The sequence below is a fragment of the Cynara cardunculus genome, assembly GCF_001531365.2.
Source record: "Cynara cardunculus var. scolymus isolate 2C chromosome LG 11, CcrdV1, whole genome shotgun sequence".
NCBI lineage: Eukaryota > Viridiplantae > Streptophyta > Magnoliopsida > Asterales > Asteraceae > Cynara > Cynara cardunculus.
Genome location: NC_037538.1, coordinates 9,842,939 through 9,870,899, shown reverse-complemented (window position 1 = coordinate 9,870,899; position 27,961 = coordinate 9,842,939). Strand labels below are relative to the sequence as shown.

The following is a 27,961-nucleotide window of genomic DNA, read 5'->3' as shown; positions in this document are numbered from 1 at the left end:
TTAATAAACGGCCCCTAACTTTATATCTAAAAAAACGCGTAATAAGCTGTTAAAATAGCATATTTGGTATTAGTAGTGGTACACGACATTGACAATGATATAATTTTCAGAAATCATTGTGGTTCAAAAAGTATATAAAGTACTTGATAATCTTTGTGTAATGATTTCCGTCACTACAAGGAATTCTTTATAATTATAACCACATAAAGTTGTTTTAAGGGTCTCTTTGATTTATAGGAATGTAACGGATTTAAAGGGATTTTGGATTTAAAATTCATTTTAATTTCATGTTTGATTTGCAGAATTGTTTTGATTTAAAATCCTATGATATCATCTTGGATTACTTTTTTTAAAGATTAGTCATCAAATTTATTTATTTTTCAATTTTGTCCGTTGACCCGCAAGGTTGACATTGCAAGCCATTTTTTGTTTGCAGTGTCAGATTTTTTTCAAACATATTCTTTGGAAAAAGAAAATTATTTTTCCTAGGGTGAAACCGCAACTTGCGGTAATGCAGTTTGCTATATCTAGGTTTAGAAATTTGCATGTTCTTTAGGGGCTGTTTATCAAACACTTACCCGATAAACGTTTACTGATAAAATTCAACATTTAGTAATATTTTAGTCCACTAAAACGGTATTGTATGCAACAATTTACCCGGTAAGCTTTTATCGTGGTAAGAATCGTCGTCCTCACTTACTGGTAAGACTATTGGTCCTTGTCATCCTCTTACATGATAAGATTCTTGTTCTTTACCATATTGATTCGGTAAGGTAATAGGACTTGGTGTTCACTTATCCAAGTAAGTGTTTGATAAACGGCCCCTTACTTATCATCATATAGAGATTTCTATAAGATTTCTTAGGGTCTGTTTGTTTTTTCAAAATTACCTCTTAATACCTCTGAAGTCTGATTCGTTCAGACGTTTGGATGTTAAGAGCGTTTGTTTTATTTCTAAAATAAGAGCTTAAAAGCTCGAATTGTCTTCTGAAATTTAAGTGGTAAACATATCACTTAATACCTCTTAATAATAAACGCCCTATATCAAATGGTTCTTATTTTGGGGGTTGAAAGAGATTTGTTAGCAAAAACTATTTATCTTTTATACCTTTGTAAAAAAACTATTTGTCTTTTATATTTTTGCATTAGTTTGACAGATTCAGATTTCAGACTTCAGATGTAAGAACAAACAATTTTACTGATCCAGATTTCAGACTTTAGAACCACCTCTTATAAATCAGAAGTGAAATCAGACTTCAGATTTCAGCACCTCTTAAAAAACAAACGCCACCTTAGTTTCTTTCCATCCATTCTTTTAGACCAGAAAAACATGGATTTCAAAAAACCAAAAGTTAGATTGCGGTTTTAAATTTGGCTTGCATCACTGCAAGTTGAGATTTTACCCTCGGAAAACGTAATTTTCTTTTTCCACATAATATGTCAGAAAAAAGCTTGACACTGCAAGCAAAAGGTAGCTTGTGGTGTCAAACTTACAAGATTTTGATTTTTTTGAAAAAAAAAAAAGTGGCTATATTTTAAGAAAAAGATAGTAATTACGGTTAAATAGGTTAATTTCTCGATAATTCTCTCTCTTCTTTTATATATAAAGATTTCTTTTTTTATATATATAAGAATTTAACATAACATCTCAAATCTTTAATAAAAATAACATATTTGTTAAAGATGTTCTAAATCAATATTAACATCAAAACTTATTTTTTTACATTTTCAATGTATAATGGTCATCTGATTCTAATATAAATTTGTTTATTTCTTAATAGTTTCATTAAAAGACAGTTTTTGAATCGTTAAGAGGTGAATTTTGTTTGGTGAAATAAAACTCTGTCTGTTAATGGTTCTAAAATCATCTGAATGATTTTGTATCATGAGTCTCCCTTAACTATTCAGCACCCTAATTTCATTATTTTATACTATGGGGGTGATTGGGATTGCTTATTGTCTCTGCTTATTGACTTATTTCAGTCTGGCACCGGTGATAAGCTAATACCTAGTATTTGGATAAGAAAAAATAAAACTGCTTATACCGGTGCCAAACCGGTAATAAGCAGTTTTTGATAAGTTAATCCGTCATGACTTATGAAAAACTGTTTATTACCAGTTTACCATTTTAACCCTATTACCCTTTATACCTATCTCTTTTCCTCTAGATAATATCGATATCAATCTTCTCCCTTCTCCAGATAACAACATCAATCTTTTCCCTGTCCTTTTTGGTCATTTTACAGATATAAGTAAAATTTGTCAAACACTAAAAAACAACTTATCAGCTTATTGCAGTTTGGTACCGCTATAAGCTAATCCAAACACTTTTTACAAAACTCCGGTTTGATACCACATAAATTAATAAGCACTTTTACAAAAATACATAAATTGTTTTAAATAAGCAATCCCAAACACCCCCTATATCATAAGAACTTATTAATCATTTTAACCACTTAATCATTATTCATCAAATCATTTAACAATTATCAACAATCACTAAGGATTGATTGATTTGAATAGTGGGGTGGATAAAAGGTGGTGTTGGTTGTCGACGTGCTACTTTACGAAAGATGAGGCGGTGGGACAAATGTTGCTTTTTAGCACTTCCATCAACACCCTTACATTTTTCCCTTTATCATCATCCTTCCTTTTTTTTCCTTTTATAATAAATAAAGTATCTTTAAAATATTTTTATTTAATTTTTAATATAGGGATAAAAAACAAAGCAAGCTTTCAGAGTTCACTTGATCAGTCACAAATCTACCATTTTAATAGCTAATACGAGCTTATGGAACTATATGTTAGGTTGATGTTAGAAAAAAAGAGCTTTCAGATGATATTTTTTCAACCGTTCTACAAAAAGTGATTTGCACGCTCTGTTACCTAGAACAGAACAGGACAGCGTACCGATCACCTTCTGATTGTAAATAATGTATCATTTATGATATTTGGATAGGCATAAATCACAATACAGGCATATATGCACATGCAAGTTCCATTTGACTTTATGATGAAAGGGCAAAATGGTCTTTTTACCACTAAAAACACATGTAGCCAAATTAGTCATTCGTCACCTCACCATTTGTTTCCAACAATCCCAGAGTCGACTTCTTTTTTTTCTAAAGTAATCTAAGGGATTATTTATTATTTCAAAAGTATATTTATATAAAAACACAAACAGCTCTTCTTGATAGGAACACTTGAATCAAAATAAGTGAGAGGATGTTATGAAATCAATTGAACCCAAAAACACCATAGAACTTGATCATCGTTTGGCTTCACGAAACGTATCAATTACGGTTCACACGGAAAGGTACCTTTAAACTGTACATGTGGCAGCCCTTGATGAACTTAAAACAGTGTTGAAGATTTCGGAATGGGCGAAATGGACTCACTAGCGGATGGATTTAACTGAGCTTGCACAAATATGGAACCATTTTCGTTTGTTTGAGGAGAACCCTGAAAATTTGCACCTGAGTTTCGGCCTGAAAAATACATTGCAAAGGTTATTGCTTTGGTTCAAAAGTTCCTATAACTTCAAAATAATTTAAAACCCAAATACAAAAATTATGACTCAATGGCACCCAGGTTAATGGTAGATCCCAACCTTCTTCTTGGAGGTCAAGGGTTCAAACCTCAGCATAGGTGATAAGAATGTGTGAGTTTTGCCTTATTATAAATATTATATGTTTAAGAGTATAGAGCTTTATGATTTACAAGGTCATATATTAGAATCACAAAAACATCATCTTTGCAAAAAATGAAAAGGAAAAGTTGGATTTCCATTCCCAACCATTGTATATCCAAGTGACCCTAGTGCACCGAGTTGGCCTTCAAGAAAGAACCAAAACCAAACCAAACGAGTCCAGCATATCTCACCCGGACTGATCTGACCTCTACCCCAGGAGTAGAGCGGTTGTTTCTATAAAGACCCCTCACCAGGGAAAAGTGTGTAAAAGGAAGAACCAAAACAAAAAACCTAAAACTGAGTAAGAGCCAAAAAGGGGAAGATGTACTATTAAAGATTTTGGTGTGGCTCTAGATCTATTTTCAAGTAGGGTAGGAGCCATTCAGGTGGTTAAGGATTTATGGGCACTCGTGGATCACATGCAATGTTTAGCCAATTTTCGAATACCCCACAAATTTAAGGAACCCATTTGCATAAATCAAATCAAACCAAACAAAACAAACACAGTATATCCCACCCAAAAGTAGGATATGGGGTTAGGATGTACACAGACCTAAAAGACAGAGAGGTTGTTTCCACGTAGGTAGAAATTATCAGGTAATTAAGGATTTCTAGCACAGTGTCACATGTAATGTTATGCCAAAAATCAAAAGCCTATAAATGAAGAAACATATTTGCATGTAGGACCTAACATAACAAATTATTACTCCCTTCCTCATAAGAAAACAAAGGCATTAAGTCAAAAGATAAGAGATACCAATATCTTCCCTATGCTCATCTTTTATCTTTCACAAATTGTATTTTATCTACATCAGCAAAGCGAAAAAGGGATTGAACCTATAACTTCTGAGGTATCACCGCCCAAATAGTAGCCGGAGTTGTTAGTACGTTCTACTAATTGTAACATAGATATGTAAAGCAGGTTCTGAAACAAAACGAAGTCTTGAGCAAATAGTAATTGATTACCTTGGAGAAGTATCACTAGGAAGAAGATGATGGTAAATAGCATGGCAAATAAGCTGCCATGTGATGATGATGATGATGATGAAATCTTTAAGGATTTCTTTAGCTTGAGTGCCTTCATGCGCTCAATTCTCGCCCGTTTGATCATAGCAAGTTCAGCAAGCTCTTTGATGAGCTTCTGATCAGAAGCATCAAAAGAAAATCCTTTAGGGGGTCGAGGGGGTCTTGGTGGTTTTTTCGCCTTTTTACGCTTCTCTTGATCCATCTTCTTTCCCAAAGAATTTCCAACCGTTTCTCCCTCCATCAACACATTATTCTCTGGAGAACCCTCATTTGGATTTGATCCTGGTTTAACTGAACTATCATCCACACTAATATATCGGTCAGATAACTTCAAGAAAATCGTTTCTGCAAGTTTTTCATCCAAACCAGGATTCAGGCTTCCCTCTTCATTGCTATGGATTGCACCAACACCACTCTCAAGATCAATATCAGCATCTTGTTCTCCAGAACCCGAATGATCCATTCAAACTTCAATTCTGATAACTTGTTTCCCTTTTCTTATCACTTCAAGTTCATAAAATTATAATATAGAACCATAAGTAAACAAGATTCGTGTTCCTAGGTTCAAAACTAAAAACGAAATCTTCGTAATCGAGAGTTTCTACACTTACCCAAATCTATATTACAAAATTTATGCTTCTGAAGCTCAAAAGCTCTTAATGGAGACAAAATCCTGAATGCAAAGTGGAAGAAAACAATTAGGATCATATATAGATGGTAAAAGAGAGCCTTCATGTGAACAATTTGAATTAAACTGTGAGCTAAAAATGTCAACTAACAGTAACCACAAAGCAAGGAACAAATTATAGCTGGCATTAATCACAACTTTTAGGGTGAAATAGAGAAAAACCTTACACGTTGTTGCATTGCGTACCTAAACAAAAAGGGTTCATCAATTCAATTAGACCATTTGCGTTCAATATTAATCAAATTAACCAACATACAAATACATTATGGACCTCAAATTGTGCATTTTAGCGAGCTTTTGGTCAAATACTTGTCTAAAATGCAAAACCTTCGGAAGAAACTGAACAAATAATCAAACTAAAAGATTTAAATTTAACGTGAACATGAAGATTGGCGATTAATTAAGCTAACAATTATAGCTTTCAACCACAAAAGAAAGCAACGAATGTCAAAGAACTAGTGAACACAAAGTAAGGTATAGAATTAGAAAGCAAACTTTATAAGATTATATAAAATCAATAACCAAAACCCAATTGTTAGGAACAAAATTGAGTGCAGTATAATTCAAATCTCCAGAAAATGCAAGGCGTAAAGCAACGAAACCGAAATTATTTGACGAAAGAAACGAATGGAATTGGAGATCACCTTTCATTATAACTAGCAATTGAAGAGAACCCAGATCTAATATGAGAGTAATGGAAGGATTTGTATTTGATTGTGCGCTAGAAATGAAGAAATTGGGATTGAGAGCGACTGGTTCTGATTCTGGGTATACAACACGAGGGCTTTTAAGGATTTGTGGACAACCGGGAAGCTGCTAAAAGTTTGATTTGATTTGATTTAATTTAATACTTTTTATTTTAAACGTTTTATGAAGAATCGGTGGTTGTATGTGAAAAGTTCGTTATCGTATAAAATAAACATGTTTTAAAAACGTTTCTTTGGAGAAGTTGGAAGCTTTAGAATGATAAATAAATTGTATGTATATATAAAGTAAATAAAGAATGAATAAAATAAGTACTAATAAGCTATTAATTAAAATAGTTGATGTTGATTTTAATTTTTAGTTATTTTTTTATAAAATAACCAAAATGTCACTAGGTTAATAAGTGGTAGGTCTGTAATTTACAGATGGGTCAAAGTGTTAAAAAAAATTATAAACTAAGTCCGCAAGTACAAGGATAAATTAGTTCAACTTTTGTGGACCTACCTATACCTATTTTTATGGATTTGGTCTCTAAACTTTTTTTACACTTTGGCTCATGCGCAAATTGTTGACGTAATGACATTTTGTTGATCTTCGATTATAAATGACTAAGAGATGAAACCACATGTCGCTATTTTAATTAATTATTACTAGAATGATACTCGCACAATGCAGCGAGATGCATCTTAATTTTAATATTTTATTTTATTTTTTATTTCAGTCGATGTTATAGTATGGTTTTATGTGATTTAAAAAAAAGATAAAGTTTTTATTCGTAAACAAAATATAAATTTGAAGATATCATAAAAATTTGACAAAAATATCGATATTAGTATCAACTTAACTATTTAAAATTCTTATTTTAATATTTTTTGTGTAATTTTTTAATTCAATAGTTTTATTTAGGTTCAATAACGATATAATTTATATTTGGTTTAATAATGTAATTTTCATAATTAATTATTTTATTAGAACTCGATAATTTTCTTAATTATATTTTAGATTTTTTATATTTTAAAATGAGATGTTTATATTTTATTTGATTATATTTATCCACAGTTAGTTACATGAATCCAAACATGGAGCTTTAATAGGTTGTACTTATGTATAATTTACTTGTAATCTTGAATTTTAAGTAATATTCATCAATATACAGTACTTCATGCATAAAAAATTTGTTTTTAAAAGTTTTTGTCAAATGCTTTATAATATAGTATAAATATTCATGACCCAAATAATATATATATATATATATGTGTGTGTGTGTGTGTGTGTGTGTGTGGAGTTCAGACGAGAACCCATGAGATTTACGAGAATGCAAGAACAGTTGTGGGTCTCAAACCCCTTTAACCAATAATTTAAGTTTTATTAAAAAAAATCATCAATAAGGGTAGTAATGTAATTAGATATTTTCTTATGATTTTTATCTTATTTTAATTAATTGGAATTATCTCATGATTTTAGCTTGACATCTGATCATGTTGAATAGAACGTCCATCAATTTGTTCCCATCTTTTTCTCCCCATCGTATTTGAAGATTCGAAATCTATGATATTCGAAGTATCCAATTCTTTTTTCGACCAAGAATGGAGGATTCGAATGTTGTCGGTAAGGAATCTATCGATGCTTGTACAAGATCAAGTGATCGTCATGATTATTCGGACGGTTCTAGGGGGTTTTTCTGAATATTGTTTTTTGAAGACAATGTGATAGTCGATATTGATTGGGCGGTGATAATCGTGTGATAAATGAACCTAATCGAACCAAACAATGTGTATTCGTATTTGGTGATATTTGTGTGATAGTCCCTACTGGTTGGGCAGTGATAATCGTGTGATAATCGATACACGATTGGGTTGTGATAATTGTGTAATATGTGAAACCTAATCGAACCAAACAAAGTGTAGTCAGATTTTTTGTGAAAATCATGTGCTACTCAATTCGTATTTCGGTGTGATAACTACATGAACCCTAATCGAACCGAACAATGTGTAGTCGGATTTCTTGTGATAATCCTGTGATACCCGATTCATGTTTGGCTGTGATAATCATGTGATACGTGAACCCTAATCGAAATGAACAATGTGTAATCGGATTTCTATTTCTTGTGATAATCGAACCAAACAATGTTCTAATCGAGCGGCGACGATTGATTCGTATTCTAAGTGTGATAAAGTTGTGATAAGCAAATCTTAAATCAAATATCCGTGCAAACTTCTTTCTCAAACTTCTTTTGGTTCGATTTCTTCCTCCTCTATTGCACTCTTTGTTTTCCAGAAAACTTATGAAACATTTTCCTATAACAATGGTCTACTAGATAACCACCATAGATGATGATGTTATTAGTTCTCAGATGATTGGAGTCTTTTGTGATCGTGTTGTTTAAATATTATCACTTTGAATTCCAAGATTACTCTTCCACCTCTCAAATTTGCTTAAATTATTTTTAATATTATTTAAATTTTAAAAAAATCCCTAATTTTGATTATTATCCCATTACTTGGTTGGTAGACTGTTCTTGCATTTTCGTAAATCACTGAGATTCTCGTTTAAACCATTCATCTTATATATATATATATATATATATATAGAGAGAGAGAGAGAGAGAGAGAGAAGTTCAAACGAAAACCTCTGTGATTTACGAGAACGCGAGAACAACCCAATAACCTCATATTGTGATAAAAAAGAAAATTAAGATTTTTAAAATTAAATTGAAATTTAAAAAAATTCAAAAAATATTAAAATTAAAAGGGTAATAATAGAAATGATATCATCAAATATTTTAACACGATTACACAATCATTATTATAATTATCTAATAAATGGTTAAAGAATTCAAGGAGATTTGGAAGTCATAACATCAAATCGCAAAACAACCGTGATCAACCAAGAACACACAACCCTAATCGACAAGAACCCTAATCGATTGCATGCAACAATCGAACAAGAAGAAGAAGTTTATTCAAGGTATCTTTCACAATTACTCGTTTTGGACAAGTTTTTAATCGATTAGTTGTGATACTCATGTGATATCAATGTGATATGGGTGTGATAATCACCCTTATACATCACTTGGGTTATCGTTTTGGTTGATAAGTTAAAATTTTNGGTGTAATCATGTGATATGGGTGTGATAATCACCGTTATACATCACTTGGGTTATCGTTTTAGTTGATAAGTTAAACTTTTGGTGTGATAATCATGTGACATCACTTGGGTTATCGTTGTTAAATTTTTGGTGTGATATGAGTGTGATAATAATCGTTATACATCACCTGGGTTATCGTTTTAGTTGATAAGTTAAATTTTTAGTGTGGTAATCATGCGATATGGGTCTGATAATCATCGTTATACATCACTTGGGTTATCGTTTTGGTTGATAAGTTAAATTTTTGGTGTAATCATGTGATATGAAGAAGAAGAAAACTAACAAGAGTAAAACATGGAAACGTGATAGGATAATTATGGTTAGTTAAAATAAAATAAAAATTATAAAAATTACTTAATTACATTACTGTCCTTATTAAATTATTTATATGTAATAAAAGTTAATTTATTAATTAAAAAAGTTTGAGGTTATTGGATTGTTTTGCGTTTTCGTAAATCACGGGGGTTCTCGTTTGAACCTCCATATATATATATATAGAGAGAGAGAGAGAGAGAGAGAGAGAGGGGGGGATCACAAAAAAATGAAAAAACTAAAGAACATTCTGATAACCGTTCATCTGTACAGTATGCACATGCGCATACCGGTAAATTTAAACATCTTGTCCAGTATGCACATGTGCATAATATGCACATGTGCATAATATGCACAAGTGCATAAAAACCAAGAAACAACTTCGATTTTTCGTGTGTATATATGCATACCGTCCAGATAAATGATTAACATGATGTTTCTCAGCTTTTCATTTATTTAGATTTTTTCCTGAATCTTCCTCTTATATATCTATATACCACATTTGATATTTCTACTTCTTTGTATATGCATTTTAAATTAAATTAATAATGTCTTGAATAATAGTTTGGCTATTAATGATTTTTAGCATCTTGTGAACTTGTATCAAATATCAATGAGACCAGCGCACCTGCTTTGCTAGTGATGATGATGATAACGGTTTTCATTATTTATTTATAAAAATAAGTTTTTTATATAAATTAAATATTTATTTGTTATAAGTAATTATTTGTGTGTTCGATTTTAATCCATAAAATTGCATGTTACTTTGTCCATTATAAACTATATGTCAATGCTTCATTAATTGTTGACCAATTTGTGATGTTGTTTATTTTATTTTTATAAAAATTGCAATGTTTGATTTAACATGTCATTTAAAACCTGATGAGCTTGTTTAACTCGTAATTTGCTACCATAATTTAAGGGTTGTTTAGCAGTTGTTGAATGATTTGGTGCAGAATAATTAAGAGACTTTCATGATATAATGCAAAATGAAATATAATTATTTACAACAAAATTATGGCGCTAAATAGTTAAGGGAGACCCATGATACAAAATTATTCAAAGAGCTTTAGAACCATTAAGAGACAGACTTTTTTTTTGCCAAACAATATTCACCTCTTAACGATTCAGATGTTACCTCTTAAAAAAACTATTAAGAGATAAACAAACAACTCCTTAAGGGGTTTTGTTTGTTTATCTCTTAATAATTCTATTAAGAGACAACATCTGAATCGTTAAGAGTTGAATCTTATTTTGATATAAGCTAACTTGTTAAAATACTAGTTAAAATAACGTTTTGGAGCTTATTCTTACTTTCTCCGATTATAAGTCTCACCAATATTAATTATTATTTATTACTATTGATTATAAATAAATGTTAAGTGTTAGTAATATTAATAAATATCAACTAACATTAATTGAAAATTATTAGTTATTAATTAGTTTTAATTACACATTAATATCAATGATTAATTATCTAGAATACTATTAACCATGTTATTACTTTTTTAATTATTATCAAAAATCAAATATAACAAGTTCATGTGAGTTACATAAAATTAAAATTATACTTATTTTGTTTCATAGATAATAAAATTGTGTTAAATGATTTTAATAAAACTAGAAGGGTACTCGTGCAATGCATCGAGACACATCTCGATTTCAACGTTTCATTTCATTCTTTATCTACATTGATATGATACAGTTTTATGTGGTTTTGAGAAAACGATAATATTTTTATTTTTGAATAAAATATCATAAAATATTGAAAAAACTATATTAATATTAGTATCAAATTAACTATTTAAAAGTTTTTGTTTTGTATAATTTCTTCAATTCAAAATTTTTATTATAATTTAATTTAACGTAACAAAATAATTTAATTTACGTTTAATTATATAATTTTTTATAGATATAATAATTAAGTATTCTGTTAAAACTTAATGATTATTCTAATTATATTTTAAATTTTTTATATTTAAAATTAGATATTTATCCTCTATTTGATTATGTTTATCTGCAGTTAGTTACACGAATTCAAATATAAAACATTAATAAGTTGTATCTATGCATATTTTACTTGTAATCTTGAATTTAAGTAATATGCATCAATAAACAGTACTTCATGCATAAAAAAATGGTTTTTAAGAGTTTTTGTCAAATGTTTTATAATATAGTATAGATATTTAATTCAATTATTCATTATATTTTTAAAAAAATTATTAGTTCATTAGAATATGTAAGGCTTACCAATTTTAATTTATTTATATTATATATTATAATTATTTAAAATCACAAATTAATTGTTTTTTCTAAAATTTGATTTAACAAATCCAAATTTATAATATATATACAATAGTCAATTTGAAATTCATTTAATCAACATATTATATTGTTTTATTTATACGAGATTTTATTTAATTATACTATAAAATATTGTAATTACCTAATTTTTAAAATACCCTCTTTTGTTATTTACATATTTACTAGATCTTTTTTACCAACTATGATTTATTTATAAGTTACTTTATCAATCATCAGCTACCTTATCAATAATCAATTATTTTACCAATCATTTGTTAATTTATCAAACATAATCTTGATTTTAATAAAAACAGGTTTTTAACAACCTAAATGGAAAGAAGAACATTCCTGGAATGTTCTTCCACTAATTTTTAATGTTATATTATTCATATATAGTTTGTTTTAACTAAACTATTTTTTATTTCAATGAAAAGTAAACTATTTTAATTATAGAGTTAAAAGTGAAGCTTTTATAGTTTTTTTATTAAATACCATATACACACCCACTTTACATTACCATCTATTAATATTACTTTTCAATTGATGTTGTAGTTTAATTTACTTTTAAATCTATGTATCTTTTATTTTTTTTTATGTAAAATAATCAAGATTCTTATTGTTAAATACTTAATAAGTTATGTGAATAGATTGAAATTTGAAAGAGGTATAAAATAAAAATTAGATAGAAAAAAGAGCTAAAATGAATGTAAGGAGTAATCATGTTATATTATTCACTTGTCTTGATGCAAGATTTAAGAATTTTTATTAATATCTGGAATAAGATGGTTTAATATGAACAACAATAATTTTTGGTTTTTGATTAAAATTGTAAGAAAAAAAAATGGACAATGACTTATGAGTCATTGTATTTAGTAATATAAAAAACTAACTCACTTTTTGTATCCTGGTTGAAGCGAGATTTCTGCATCTCTGCATCAAATTTGGTGTTTTATCATACTCATTGGAAACGCTCTTATGAAATGTTGATCTCAAGTATTGCAGAGAATGACAATCAGCAACAAAAAAAAATCAAACAAGAACACGTTTTTAACAAATATTCGCCTCTTACCATCTTATCATCTTACACATGTATAATCTTATAAGTTGTAATCAAAGGGTTTAAATCCATTACTAATAATAAGATGATATATTACATTTTCATAACTGAAAATGCATATGGTACAAAATAAATAATGGTGCATCTAAGAAACAAAAATGAAAGATTTGTAGTGATGCAAAATTATTTGTATGTTTTAATCTAGAGATTTTTTAGGGTCTACCAAAAGATATCCAAATTATTTGAATCCATGCACCGTCGGTCGGTGGAGAACTAAGGTTGGGCCACACCCTTCAATTATGGCTTCAAATGTTCAATATCAATAACCATATATAGTCTAGTTGCCTATCGTCTATAGTATAATTGAACTTTTTCTATTATTTATCAACCGGTTTTTATCAAATTAGTTTGGCAATTTATTATGGATTTAAAATGTGTATATCAATGGTTGTTTTTATCCAAGGTCATTTGAACCAATCAGTTACCGGTAAATGCTTATGTAATGCTCTAGCTTACTTTAATGGCTAAGATTATAGTCCATCAAAATGATATTGTATGCAACAATTTACCCAATAAGTGTTTATCAGATAAGAGTTATCACCCTCACTTAAGGATTAGACTCTCAGTCATTGTCATTGCTCTTACCGTGTAAGATTCTCGGCACTTGGCATATTCACCCGGTAAGCACTTACTAGGTAGGCGTTTAGCAAACAATCCTAATTAAGATGACAGGGACCAAAAATCTTACTAGGTAAACACTTACTGGATCACTTATTTACCGAATTAAGATGACAATGACCAAAAATCTTACCTGGTAAGAGGCAAGGCATGAGAGTCTTATCCCGTAATTGATGGTAATGACTCTTACCAATAAGCGGTTACCGGGTAAGATTGTTGCATATGACGTTGTTTTGATGGTGAAGATTCTTACCCGGTAAGGTTAGTGAATATAGTGGCTCTTACCGGTAAACTTTTTGGTAAACGGCCCTTTAGTTGTCGGCTCTCTAACCATCCACTGCCTCTTCGTCACTCCCATGTCCCTATTAGCCTCGAGCCCTTACACACAATCTGTCACCTTAGTTTTGCTCTCCACGAATTCTTATATGGATCATGTCCTCAAAAACGTCCAAAATCGTCATGTCTAACCTCAGTTGTTGTTCGTTCCACGTCCTCCTCGGGCTACAGAGTCCTCACCCCTCGACTGTAACGCTCTCCACCTTTCTTACTGGTGCCAGCATTTGTCTCCAACCAAAAGTGTCAAAACCACCATAGTCTTCCTTCTCTCATTTTATTCGAGGCAGACTTTACTCCTAATTATGGTTGTGATACCTCGTTCTGTATCCTATCTGGCATGGTGCAACCATAAATGAATGGATTTATGCCACCTCCATCTTCCTCTCATGTACCTTCCATATTACTCAACATTCCGTACCACATAATATAGTTGGTCTCATGCACCTTCTTTGAAATGGAAATCAGGAAACAATGGAGTTGGATTTCACAAACCCATCTGGGATTGGATGAAATTTCAAAAAAGTTTATGTACCCCTAATAAGATAGAAGAATGATCACATGATCATTGTCCCTAACGAAATACAGCTAAATTGAGCATTAAAGCAAGGACAAAAAGGATATATAGAACCTAAAACTTGAAAATGGCAGCTCCACTCGACGACTTCGATGCAAACACATAGAGGCCAAGATCACTCTTGTTTATCATGCCTTTGTCGATCCTAGATTGATAAAACTGCTCCTGCAATAAGTAAATTTCCATTTTTGTAGAGATTAGTCGGTTAAGTATCAAGAAGGGGGTTGGGTTGGGGGTAGTTAACCTTCAAATTTAGAATGAACTGTGGGACGAGGCTTTCATTGACCAACGCAACCGCACAGCCACCCCATCCGGCGCCTGTAAGCCTAGCTCCAAGTGCACCATTGTCTCGGCAAACCTTAACCAATTCTTCCAACTCTGGACAACTATGTTAAGGATCAAGAGCACATAAGATTCGATTTCAAAAGGTAATACCAAGAAAACAAGAAGTGATATGTGATCTTGCTAATGTTAATCATCAGTTTTTGTTCATCAAAGGGTCATTGGCCTGGCGGTACCCGATAACCCCGTCTTCCTGGAGGTCTGAGGTTCAACTTTCAAGTCTCACCAAAGCCAAAACCAACTTTTCTATGTAAAAATCATATGTTTGTCAAATTTGAAATAGAAAATAAATAACATGACTCCCAAAAAGTCAAATGTTGACTCTATTCTAACAGATACATGTTTTTTGTGTTCTAAAAGCAATAGGACGGTAGATTAATACCTGCACTGGTACAGTACTTTGCAGCTATGGTGGCTATCATTCATAACGTCACCAAGCTTCTTCAGCTTCTCCTCCTCGCTGCAAAAATTCTTTCCATGTTACTTCCAATATCTTTTGACCGTAAGGGCTTCTGTCCGCCCCAAAATCATGGGTTTTAGGAATCTTTTGTTACAATACAAGTCATGTGAAAACTCATTTACATTTACTAGAAGCACAGAAGAAGCAAACTCACGTGGAATTTGATGATACCACGTCCTTGAAAACATATACACGCTTGGCTTCGGAGTAAACGTGATAGGCTCTCTGTGGAAAACTTTGTCAACTAACCCTTCAAGCTATTCATGAAATGAGTATTTGGATCTCAAATATTTATATTTATGTTTTTTTGACTTTTGTACGGTTCTCAGAGAAAATTGAAGATGAGAAATGAAATTGTTTTCTTCTCTCTCAGAGTCTATCTCGCGAACTACCAAGAAAGTGGAATGGGAAATTAACAAATCTTTGGTACCTTGTTTCATTCACATTATTCGCTTGGTTGAGTTAGATAAGATTGGCAAGTATGAGCATGGAGAAATGCCTGTATATTGAATTGTTAAAGAAGAAGCCCAAGAACAAAAAGGAGAAAAGATTTTCTACTACACTATGAGCTAATTGCATAGAAGGCCTTATATGCAATTAGCTCTTCGTGTAGTCGAGATATTCTCTCCCCCTTTTTTTCTAGGCATGTGAACTCTTCTAAGGATTCTTCTCTCTTAGCATGTAAACTCTTTTAAGGCTTCTTCTTTCGGAAAGTCATGGTAGAACTGCCTGGAATGAGGGTGTTCTCTTCAGATGAGATGGATGGAAAGAGTTTGAGATTTGTTGGCATTGATAGAAGTAAATGTGGTTTGGGTTTTGATGTATATTTCTGGAATATAGTATCTGATTCGTCGTGGTGATCCTGCACACAACCCCCAGACAAAGAAAATTGAGTCCCATATTGCATAACTAAACTAATAGAAATAAAACCCATGGAGAGTTCGGGAATACAGAGGTAGCTTTCAAATTGGCGTTCAAACCAGAAGCGTTTTGAAATTGGAACCGTGAGGGGTCTGCTCCCTGATTTCACACAAGCATCACCAAGGGAAGTTCGAACCAGGAACGGTTTAAGCATGATTTCACAAGGTATTAGTAGTGTTTTAATTTGATTATGGCCAAATATTGGCAGACTAGAGGTGTCGGTGACAGAACACCAGGGAAACCAGGAGATAGTTGATTATGGTAAAAGATGATGCCAAGAGATAGGTTTACAATAGAGATGAATATATTAGCTTCATCGATTTAGATGAGACTGGCAAGCAAGAGCATGAAGAAATGCATGTATATTGAATTACTGAAAAAAAAAGAAGCCATAGAAGAGTTTACATGCTAAGAAGAAAAGGGGGAAAGAATATCTAGATTACACTATGAGCTAATCATATAAAACGACCCTAAACTATACATACATCTATTACACTCATAACTCATTACCAACGAATTACGAGAATCGTTTCCCATCCCATTTCTCTGATTTCCTTTCACCCCTATCAAACATTATCTAATACTTTTTCACTTTGCCACAAGGAATACTGCTTGTGTAAGCCCAGACGTAGGATTTTACAAGTATTATTATTGGTGTGGGAGTCCATAAAATCATAACCTCTATTTGGCATACGTTATATACCTGGAATAACTTGTAATGCTTAGCAGCTGCAAGCACATCCAGCGATGAAGTTGAATTAGCGAATATTGACCGTAAGCTTTCACTTGTGATTTTCTCAATATCTTCAACTGTATATGGATCTTCCTTCAAAAATTTCTACAAGTGACAAAAAGTGGTATAATTAAGTGAAAAATATGTATAAATTTCTAAGCATCCATGTACATGTGACAAGATGTAACTTTTCACATGATATAGCTATTTTATGCATGATTTGAATAACTTTTACGCCAACTGGAAATTTGATTGCATGTTAACCATTTATTCCCCCATGGGTTTGGTTTTATGGTTTGAGTTTAGCGTTTAGGTAGGGTGTAAGATTTAAGCAATATAGCCAGTAAACTGTAATAATCAAGGCACCAACCTAGCTTCATCAAACAGAGAAAACAGATAGAGTGATACCTTAACAGCAAGGAGTGGGTCAGAAGACCCATGAGTGCCTGCAAATGATGTGCATAAACCTTCTACATCAGAAAGTGTTTTCAGTTTTGATATTGCCTCTTGAGGCTTCATTCCAAGCTTTATGCCAAGTACAATCTGGAAAATTCCCCAAAAAACAATCTTTATTAAGAAATAACTTTGCAAGAAAAAATTGAAATGGGAGGACAGGTCATCTTTTGTAGGGTGGCTCAAATGTGTAAGGAGACAGTTATTGGGTGTTGTCCTTCTTTTGTCTGAATTCCAACTATAAAACAAACAGCCTCTTTGTTTTGTTAGGTACGATCAAATTATGAATTCTGCAGTAAGAAGCCAGCCATGACCATGGGTGTAAGCAAATTGTTGATCATGTAAATACCATGTTTAAGTTTTGTGTTATCATCCATCTTTAACAGAGCTAAAGACAACTATAGTCGTTTCATTCACCATCTGCCATCAAATCATGTCAAGTGGGCCGACTTCAGTTTTATAAGATGTGGCAAAACATGACTAACTTTATGGATTAGCTATATTTCGAGCTGCAACATAAAGAAATTGCAGAAGGAAGTCAAAAAGAGTTTCGGAATGTGTAAATAAGTTGTTTTCCATTCATTGAGGTGACCTTTCCACTTTGCATGTATAAAAAAGTCCAGTTGAAAGGAATTCAAAACAGCAGAAAACAACAATACAGAATGAGATGAGCATTATGAATCTTACAGAAGCTAGACGTAATTCGACAACCCGATTATTGTAATTTGTTGCAGCAGTGATGGCTTTCTTTGACTCGGTTAAGGAATTGGCTATGACAAAAGACCCACCAGCAGGAAGTTTCACATCAGTTGCATGAATAGGGCAGAAATCAATGAGTTCAGCAAATCCAATTTTGGCCATGATGGATATTGCCTGTTTAGAAAAGACAAAAGTTATGACTAGGAGACAGGAGGCATAGACAACTAAAAATCAGAAGTAAAACTAAATCACTCATAAGGTAATTGATTCATGGGCACGAATCTACATAAAATCATGTAGGTTTGTCTCAGAACTCAACCTAAAGTGAAGACAAGTTTACCAGGTATCCTGATATACTCCATCTAACTGCAACCATTTGGTTTTTGGGATGTCCCAACATAATGGAACATTTCCGTCTTTCTAGAAAGTTTCAGTCGAGTACTACATTGGTCTACACAATTCCTCTATTTTATAACTATTGAATAGTATTCTAGATATTTAACCAATTGTAGTTACTTTTGGGAAGAAGGGAGTAATTTTTTCTATGAGGAGTGAAACTCAACCATCTTTCCTAATTGCATTTGAATATGCAGACAGTTGATTTCAAAGTGACAGGGTTACTCAGGAGAACTACTTTTAACAGGAATATATGAACGCTCAAGCATTGGAGAAGGAAGACAGGGAAACCTGTAAAAACCTTCAAGTGCGTTTACTAGCATAAAATGGATCAGTTATGAGTTACCTGGTCCATGCCACCAGATTGAGTCCCAATGTGTCTTTCACACTCACATGCAAGTTGAGCAAGTTCTTTCTGTGATAAATAAAAGTTGAAATCAGATAAAGAAATTTGTAGGCATTTGAAGATTTCAAGAAGTGCCATAAGACAAAATATGCCTTTCATCTTCTTGGATATGTGTCCTAATTCTGGTCAGATGTGAGTAATTCGGAGATATTGCATAGCCTTACGCTTCATCAAATGCCAAGACAAACTTTGGGTCAGGGAAACAGAGCCTCACCCCAAGGAGGCCTATGCTTTCAAGGCATTTAGTGTCAAACTGGTAGGATATGGAGCCTAATTCGTGTTGGACCGATCTATGACTTTGCGGCCTAAATTTATTAGCAAATAGTTACAAATGACAGTTAAAATAATCCTATCAACCTTCATCTTCGTATTATTATTATTATAGAGTTCTCTTAATGCAGTAAAATCCTGGCAACGCCCTCCGATATAGACAAGTTGATAACCCGCGTGCATACCATGATTCATGCAATTATTATTGTTTGTAGGTGATTATTGATCCTAACACAAACTTCATTTTAAAGTATCTTACCACCCAAGGGGCATAGGCTTAAACCGTGTGGTTTCTAGCAGGTGTCCTCCTTTGTTTCATGTCTAAATTTTTAGATCGTATTAATGGGAAACCGTTCAAGGAACTTGGAACATAAAATTCAATTTTTGAGAGAGACATCTGGTAGACTGGTTTGGGTGTTATTCTTCTCCTTCCCATGTTTTTTTTCCCAAAGGATTCCCATGTAAATCTGGTGTTCTTTTCTTATGCTTTGGATGTTCACTGCAATTGCTAGTTCGGTTTACATACACATTTATCATATTCATTGAGGGCCAGCTCCACTGACAAATAAAGTTTAGGCCTTGCTCCTCCCCACAGGTCATCAATTTGAGTCTCCTCGGGGTCACTGACTCACTGATGACTTTCTTTGCTGTTATCTTCAAGGGCCATCACCCATGGGATTGGTCAGGTGCACGCAAACTGACCCGAACACCCATGGTTACCAAAAAGAAAAGGTTGAATGAGATAATTGATAAATATAAGATTCAATTAACAAATCTAACAAGCAAAAACGTGAAACATTTTGCATTAGTTTAAATCAGTAAAAAATGCAAATCCATTACTTCAAGCTTCATCTGTGTCAGATTGTTCCCTCTAATAGTCACCTAACCACAATATGAGAACAAAATACATTATGGAGATGATTAGGGAATTTCTACGGCTATGCTCACACTTGGAAATGATAAGTTAACCAAGTTCTCAAATGAAGGAGCTAAAGTCTGATTGATTAACTGTAAACCACTCAGGAGAAAAGAAGTCTGTAGCTTATTATGTATTTATTGCCTAATCTTCTGCATCAAGTTATACAAAAACTGAAGTCAACCAAAGGAAGCAAACTATTCTTCCTAAAAGTAAATTCAATGAAAAATAGCAGATTCGTACTGTATGAAGCATAAACTGAAGTCTTAATCATGGCAATAGGTAAAGTTTTCTTGTCAATTTTACAGCATCAGATAAGCAATGTTGACAATTCCAGGACATGTCAGAATACCTTCTGAAGATTGACATTAAGAACAGCCATCACGGCAATTGCAGAAGAACAGACAAGTGCTGCAGAGCTTGATAGCCCGGACCCTGTATGGACAAGAAAGAAATCAATCTATAACACAAAGGCTAACTTTCTAATATAAACACTAGAAATGAAAAACTAATTGGCGTGTGACTAAATGCAAATTTTTTACCAACAGGAACTGTTCCATCAACAATAACATCAAGTCCAACTGGCAAACCGACATCCAGCCCTCTTGATCTAGCATATTCATAGAAACCTTTATATCTGCAGAGTAAACATCATTAGTTTCTGTTGTGTAATCCTGCACATATTTTACATGCAAACTTTACTTCAGAAAAGTTCAAGGAACTTTTCATCCTCAGAAACTGTTTCAATATAGTACTTGATGAAGGGCCACTCAGTTACAAAACTAGGAGCAATCTAATACTTCAGCCTTTGCTGAGTATGAGTCAGAAGCATATTATAACACTGGGGGATTCTATAAACTTCAACTTTCAAGGTGATCCCTGATTGGCACACTTCAATGCTACAAGGAATGTCGAACGAAGCATCATGTTAGAAGGAAGATAGTAATGAATACCAGAACTTTCACACAAATTCCAACAGACACTCTATATAATTGTCCATCAGAGCAGACAAGTAGTCAAGCAACAAAAAGATAACAAGGATAATGAAATGCTTGCTTTAAGCCGCGTACGAAAACCCCACATGCACCTTTCACCCCTCGAAACAAGACATGCTTAATGATTTTTCTCCGTTTACTAGAAAGTTATCAATATATATTTATGTGTGTGTGTGATAGTCACGGGAATGCAAAGTTGCAAACACAGATCGGATAACCCTGATTATATATGTTAAACTCAAGGACATTAGTTAAAGTGTCATAGGCCCTTTAAGAAATGTGTCTCGTTTCAAAGCAGTTTAGAATTTCTGTATCACATGGAAGCACTCTGATATATTCAATCCAAACAATGTCATGAATATTATAAACTAGCAAACTTTAGCAGAAATTGTTAATATCTCACCCACAAATAAAATAATGGCCCCATCGATGATTCTTCACGTCAATCTCCTGCATAAAAAAATATAGTAATAAAGTTCCTTCACAGATAGAAGGATGCTTTTTAAAATGAGATTAAAAAGCAAAATGCAGATCTAGTAGGTGAGATACATTTATATTTACATGCATGGTAATCTAGTTTTTTTTTTTTTTTCTAGAAGTGTTACTGCTGTAAATAAAAGGCTTAACAAGCTTTAGAAGGCTGAGTGCAATTATGACTATATCTGCAGTAATCTAGCTGTGTTTTCCTAGAATTACTAAATAACTCTTCATTTCAATGAAAACTATAATTAAATAGTACCGCTTGAAATTATAAAACAAGATCAAAATGCTCTTCAATATTTGCCAATAAAATAATAAGGTCAACTATACAAACAAATTAACAAATGCCAGTGTCTTAGAATGACTGAAACTCCTTAGGAGATGACAATTTTTTCAAAATTACCATAGAAACTAACTCTATGCAATACATTGCACAGGCCATTTAAATAACAGCCAGAATGGTCAGTACTGAAAATAGTAACTTGTTATGAACATAAAAAAACAACAAGCAATAAATGTTTGGCTGCAGGCATGCAGCTAGAACACAATATACCACAAAAGACTGCAAAAGTAATACGGCATTAGCTTGTCAAACCTCAGAATCTAATATGTGTAGGCATAAAATAAAATTCATTATTTGTTATGTCTATACTGTCATATCTACAGATATAAATATAAAAATAGTTTAGTAATCTTGAAGATGATGCAAGCACTTGTTGAAAGAAGACATGCTAAAGGAGACCCATAACATGTTGTTCATGGTCAGACCGTAAAACTACAAACTATTATCTTATCTTGAAAGCAAAAAGCAATGCACCTGGTTGGGATCAACAGGATAAGTACACATGGTGAACTTGCTATTAACATTCGCAATCCTTAGAAGCTTTTCAGATTCCCCTGCATTCCGTTTTCGAACAGCCACTATTGTGTCTTGCCTGATCGCCATGGGCAACACTGAATAACCCTGATGGTCAACGTGCTCCCCAATCAAATTCACTCTTCCTAAAGTACATCCAAAACATCACATAGTTCAATTTCACTAAACACTCATGCCCTAAACATAAATTTAAAAACATCATACTCAAATAAGCACAAACTTTCTGATTATCTCTTATCCAAGTCATCCACAACATTTTTTCAATGAAGGCTCAGGGAACCTCACTCGTGCTACAACCGATTGTGGTTAAGTGACCAAACCAGCTGGGAATCACTTTTTTTTTTCTTGAAGGTTCAGGGAACCTCTAGATCAAAACATTGTTTTAACATGATGATTTTGAATTTTGAGAAGTAAAAGTTCCATATTGTTTTTCTATTGCTGTTTAAGAACTGATCATAAATTCCCTGGTCTGGAATAAGAGAGTACTTTTCACATACAAAATTGATATAAAAAATATTCTATTTGCAATTACTTTTTAAAATGTCTAAATCAGCGTTCCTCTTCTTCACCTTCCTAGCCCTAGCCTAAGCAAATGACATTAAGTTTGCAAGTCCGGACATAAACAGCGGCAACTAGTAAATGCACATTCCATGTTCTCCATTTAAATGTAAATATCATCAACACATCATAAACTTTCGTTTACAGAAGTACTCAAGACTAAGGCAACATTACCGGGAGAGCGAGCGTAGATATGGGGAGGATGACCAAAGAACTCGACGAATTTGGACTTGAGATTAGAGAAGCGAAGCTGTGTTTCTTCCAGTTGTGAACCAAGACCGTACACTGATTCGAGCTTTGACTGGATTGGAACTGGTAGGTCTTCGTGTTTCGCCATTGATGATCGACGATGAATGATGGAAAATCGTTAAAACCCTGCCGAATAAATGGAAGCAAATGCGTTTATAGTTATGGATTCAGTTGGCAGAGTCGCCCATCAAATGCATGGATATTTATTTTTGACATAAAATACACCCCCAATAAATTTTAATTCAATGTACACACTGTTTTAACAAATAATCAAACTCGTTTTTTTTTCTCTAAGTTATCGCCAAAAAACATTTATCAAGTCATATTACCTTATCGAATTAATCTTTTTAAATATCAATAATCTTATATGATAAGAACGAGGCAAAAACTTATCAAGTCATATTACCAATGTAAATATCGTGTTTGATTCTTATTGGGGCTTAGGGTTAAAAAAAATCGTTGAACCATTCAAGGCAAATCAAATCGGATTATTTAGCAGTTTGAACGGTCTGACAGTTCAGTCTAGTCTGAGTAAATAGTTAAACCACTTAGTCCATTCAAGTATGTGTTTTGATTTTTGGACGGTCTGGACCAAACCAACCGTCCAAAACACACATGTATTATTTATATTTAGTTTTCATGTTGTAGATTATACTTTCATGACCCAATTAAAAAAATTCGTAAAAGTACATCATGTTTTTAGTTTTCATTTCTCAATTTACGACATTTAAAATTTTCTAAACTGCCATTGTAATTTAAAGGTAAAAACCAAAATACAAACATGCCACATCAGCGCACGCCTAACACATACGGTTCATGCAATCATAAGGACGTGTCAAAGGATCATCAATAACCACAAGTGTGGTGTCTGATTGGTTTGAGTTTTGGCTCCAGAGATCAAATTGTCTGGAGGTCTCATGTTCAAATTCAAGGGGTAATAAAAATCCTCATGTAGTCACAGAGGTTCAAATGCGGTAACTCCGGGCTACCCACAAAGCAGGTTGTCACTCTGAGACTACTCAACTCTCGTAACGAGTTAAATATTCAGGTTAATAAAAAAACGATCCAAACAACATGCACTTAGATTTCTCAACCAAAATGCATTTTTTAACTCGTTTGGTGTGACGGGATTGTTTTTAATGGATTTAGATTTAATATAAACATTTAAAATTGAGAGGATTTGAATTTCATTGTATTTTGTTTATAGATTTGGTACAAAAATGAATTTCATTTAATAATAATTAATGAAAGAACACATTGAAAGTAATTAAATAATCTTTTTTATAATTAATTATTATAAAACTATTTTAAAACATCATTATAAATAAATCTTATGTGAAATAATAAGTACCCCTATAGGTTAATTCGTATTTTTGGTAGATTTCAATGAAATCCTGATATTTTAAACCCAAACTTCTCTCAAATTAAATATAGAATTGCAATGGAATTCAATTCCAAATCCCACAAAACCAAACTGTTCTATCAAATGTTTTATATTTTTTTCTTAAAATATAAAATAATTGCACGCAACTCTAACACATTCTTTATTTTAGATTACTTTATATCAATTATATTACTAAAATATTTTATAATTTTATCCTCACATACACAATTTAAAAAATATATAAAATAATAATATTTCAATTTAATTTGTGGAAATTTTTTTCTCTACTTATATCAAATTTTAGACAATCCTCTAAATTTTGAGTTTTTTGTTTTATTTTATTCAAAAACCAATATAAAGAATCTATTAAATTAAATAAAAAAATATTTTATTTCCTCTATTTTTAGAAATAATGTTGAAGGATTCTTATAGCATCAACAATATTTTATTTTTAAAACAAAAAACTCAAAATTATTTAATTTATTAAATTAAATAAAAAAAATTATTTCCTCTATTTTTAGAAATAATGTTGAAGGATTCTTATAGCATCAACAATGTAATTTTTTTAAATATAAAAATAAAATATTTTAGGAATTTTGGTTTAACAAATTCTCTAAAGAAAATCCAATGGAGAAAGTTTACGAATGAAATAATTTATAAGACTTAAGTTTATGGGGGCCGAATTATAAGATCATATCTAAAAGTGTTACAATATGTCTATATGACGCTTTTGAACATTTAAACAAGTTTTTTAGGACACTTTTTAAATAAAGTTTAGTATTAGTTATTTTATTATAACACTTTTGAGAGATGTCCTATAAACTATCTATTTATAAGGTTGTTGTGTTAATGTAAAACTAATTCAATTAATGTCATATGGAATTATTAATGCGACAATTTATTTGAAAAGCGTCATAAAATATGTTAAGACACCAAAAGCGTCGTATAAACATACTGCAACATTTTTATATAGGAAGTTTTTTTGTTTATCCTATAAAGTATCATATTAGGACTCTTATATATTTTAGGCATCTTATAAAACCTAATGTTGTTGTATTAAAATACTATAACTATTAGCATTTTATTTCCATCAAAGTAAAACATCAAATGAAGTAGTTTTGGTGTGATAGATTCGTCAACCAAGTATATCTATCAGCATCCTTCATGTTCTCCGAGACATCCATTTGTTCTTGCTGTAAAAATAATTCCAATACTCTGTCATATTTTTTGGTGGTGAATCTCTTTTGATAACTTATACTATAAATATAGCTAAAAAGAACTACAAACATGAACTCAGCAAATAATATATAAAATTTTACTCATTATTAATATATATATATATATATATAATAGATTATGTATAGGTATAAATAAAATTTTATCGAACTTTTATATATATATATATATATATATATTAGTGGCAGGTTGACTTAGGTTGAGCTAGGCTAACCCAATTTTAACCATTTTAATTGGCGATTTAGCGGGTTGGAGGTTTAGTGGGTTAGGTTTAATTGGGTTGTTGACCGGTTGGGTGTGCAAGTTAAATGGTTTGACGATTTTTTGTACATTCCTACATCAAAAGGGACTATTTCATTTATATATGGATTTGGTTTTTACACTAACTATGTTATGGAATGGCCAAAAAGAACTCAAGAAAAATGAAGAAATAATACAGGGCCGTTTATTTAATGATTACTGGGTAATCGTTTATCGATATCACTTACGTATGATTGAGCATGACAAGAACCAAGAATCTTACTCAACAAGAGGCATGATAAGGACCAATAGTTTTACCTGTAAGTGAGAGAAATGACTTTTACCCAGTAAGTGCTTATAGGGTTTAAGACGTTTATCAAAAATTCATTTTGAATGACCGATAATGTTACATAATAATGTAAATGACACCGATATCTCTCACGGATAAGCACTTACGCGGTAAGTATTTGATAAACCGCCTCGTAGCATGAACGATCAATGACTCCATTTAAAGAATATACATGTGTAAATATAGTTTAGTTTTGTAACATGGTACATGCATTTATGTAATGTAAAGGATGATAGGATTTTTTTGAATACTTGACAAGACTGTTTTTGTTTAAAAAAAACGACGAAAGTATAATTTATAAATAGCATCTACACAATAACTTTGTAAAACCCAAACCAAGCTAAACGAACCCGTCAAAATCCCACACGAGGTATACTATAGAGAAGGTTGGATATTTGCAGATCTCGCCCACATCCTGAGTGGTAGATAAGTTGTTTCCAAGAACACTTCTGACTCCTTAAATAGATTTTTAGAAAAATGAACAAGATTAATTCCCTCTTTGGGTTTGAAACTTCCACCTTGGTCAAGTCAATGTCCATGAAAACATTGTTTACACAATTTATAGATCATATTTGGTACCAAAACATGACAACTATCAGATAATGATTTCCACAACGTCATTAGAGTTGCAAATTACGCCACACTCACCAATAAAAAGGTATAAATACTTCGGTCATACTTGCAAAGTTTGAATCTAACACTTGTATATTGTTGTCATGTCTTAATAGTACAAAATAAACTTCTCATATCATTTGATAAAACCGAGACATTATCTTTGAGGTGTAAACAGACAAATTTACAATCTTGTTCATAATAAATTGTTCATTTAGGTTTATTTTGTCTATAATAAATGACATTAACCTAAGGCCCCGTTTGATTTATAAGGTTGAATTAGATCTGGATTGAATTCTATTTCTTGAAAGATTTTGTGGATTTGAAATCCCACATAAGATTTTCAAATCTCATGGTGATGGTTGGTATTTGGACAAAAAGTTGATTACCAACAACCTCAACCACTCTCACACGGGATCTGCCTCCAATGATACCAATGTGAGAGGCGTTTTTTGGCTCACTTAGCGGTTAATTAAGGCTCGCCGGATGGGGGGGGGGGGGCGCTGGGATTGAACCCAAGATCTGTTATGTATTTGGGCAAAATCACCTTACCCCTTTGCCAAATGAGCTACATTGTAGAAGCGAGATGATTGGTATTTCACAAGATTTCGTTGAATTTCTATGTAATAATGTTATAAAATATGTTAAAAATATAAATAGTTTGTAATAATCAATTAATACATAGTTGGTATTATTATATTTATTGGAATACCTGAAATTCTTCCCCTATTCCGTGTTAAGGTATGTTTCTTTTTATTTATTTATTATTTATTCTTTTTTTTTAAGCCTACTTCGCCTTGTAAGTTCTGTTAGGTCTTTCTTTGAAAGGTATATATATATATATATATATATATATATATATGTTT

At 32.0% G+C, this 27,961-nt stretch overlaps 2 protein-coding genes across 5 annotated transcripts; both read right to left on the bottom strand.

Annotated features, from left to right (window-relative positions):
* Positions 1 to 3,114: 3,114 nt before the first annotated feature.
* Positions 3,115 to 6,229, bottom strand: LOC112521253. 4 transcript variants are annotated; one of them, XM_025130006.1, is made up of 5 exons: positions 6,050 to 6,191; positions 5,568 to 5,591; positions 5,329 to 5,390; positions 4,658 to 5,221; positions 3,115 to 3,488 (listed from the first exon to the last, which is right to left on the bottom strand). In XM_025130006.1, the coding sequence occupies exons 4-5, from the start codon at positions 5,178 to 5,180 to the stop codon at positions 3,355 to 3,357; spliced, it is 657 nt and encodes a 218-aa protein (XP_024985774.1). In that variant the 5' UTR covers positions 5,181 to 5,221; positions 5,329 to 5,390; positions 5,568 to 5,591; positions 6,050 to 6,191; the 3' UTR covers positions 3,115 to 3,354. The 4 variants fall into 4 exon arrangements, with proteins under 4 accessions (XP_024985774.1, XP_024985772.1, XP_024985773.1 ...); XM_025130004.1 differs by lacking the exon at positions 5,568 to 5,591 and having other exon boundaries at positions 6,050 to 6,229; XM_025130005.1 differs by having other exon boundaries at positions 4,658 to 5,390; positions 6,050 to 6,192.
* An 8,344-nt stretch (positions 6,230 to 14,573) lies between these two features.
* LOC112522162 (galactokinase-like) lies at positions 14,574 to 23,362 on the bottom strand. Its single transcript, XM_025131246.1, has 13 exons — positions 23,200 to 23,362; positions 22,408 to 22,592; positions 21,514 to 21,560; positions 20,658 to 20,752; positions 20,468 to 20,550; positions 18,870 to 18,938; positions 18,116 to 18,301; positions 17,384 to 17,518; positions 16,946 to 17,080; positions 15,476 to 15,546; positions 15,244 to 15,321; positions 14,764 to 14,905; positions 14,574 to 14,684 (listed from the first exon to the last, which is right to left on the bottom strand). The coding sequence occupies exons 1-13, from the start codon at positions 23,360 to 23,362 to the stop codon at positions 14,574 to 14,576; spliced, it is 1,500 nt and encodes a 499-aa protein (XP_024987014.1).
* Between the last annotated feature and the right edge of the window lie 4,599 nt (positions 23,363 to 27,961).

Coding starts and splice junctions, on each gene's coding strand:
- LOC112521253 (XM_025130004.1), bottom strand. CDS start 5,180: ATGGATCATTCGGGTTCTGGAGAACAAGATGCTGATATTGATCTTGAG. Junction 3,489..4,657: donor CCTAGTGATACTTCTCCAAG/GTAATCAATTAC, acceptor TGTATTTTTCAG/GCCGAAACTCAGGTGCAAAT.
- LOC112522162 (XM_025131246.1), bottom strand. CDS start 23,362: ATGGCGAAACACGAAGACCTACCAGTTCCAATCCAGTCAAAGCTCGAA. Junction 15,322..15,475: donor GTGGTATCATCAAATTCCAC/GTGAGTTTGCTT, acceptor GAATTTTTGCAG/CGAGGAGGAGAAGCTGAAGA. Junction 14,685..14,763: donor AGTTCATTCTAAATTTGAAG/GTTAACTACCCC, acceptor TACTTATTGCAG/GAGCAGTTTTATCAATCTAG.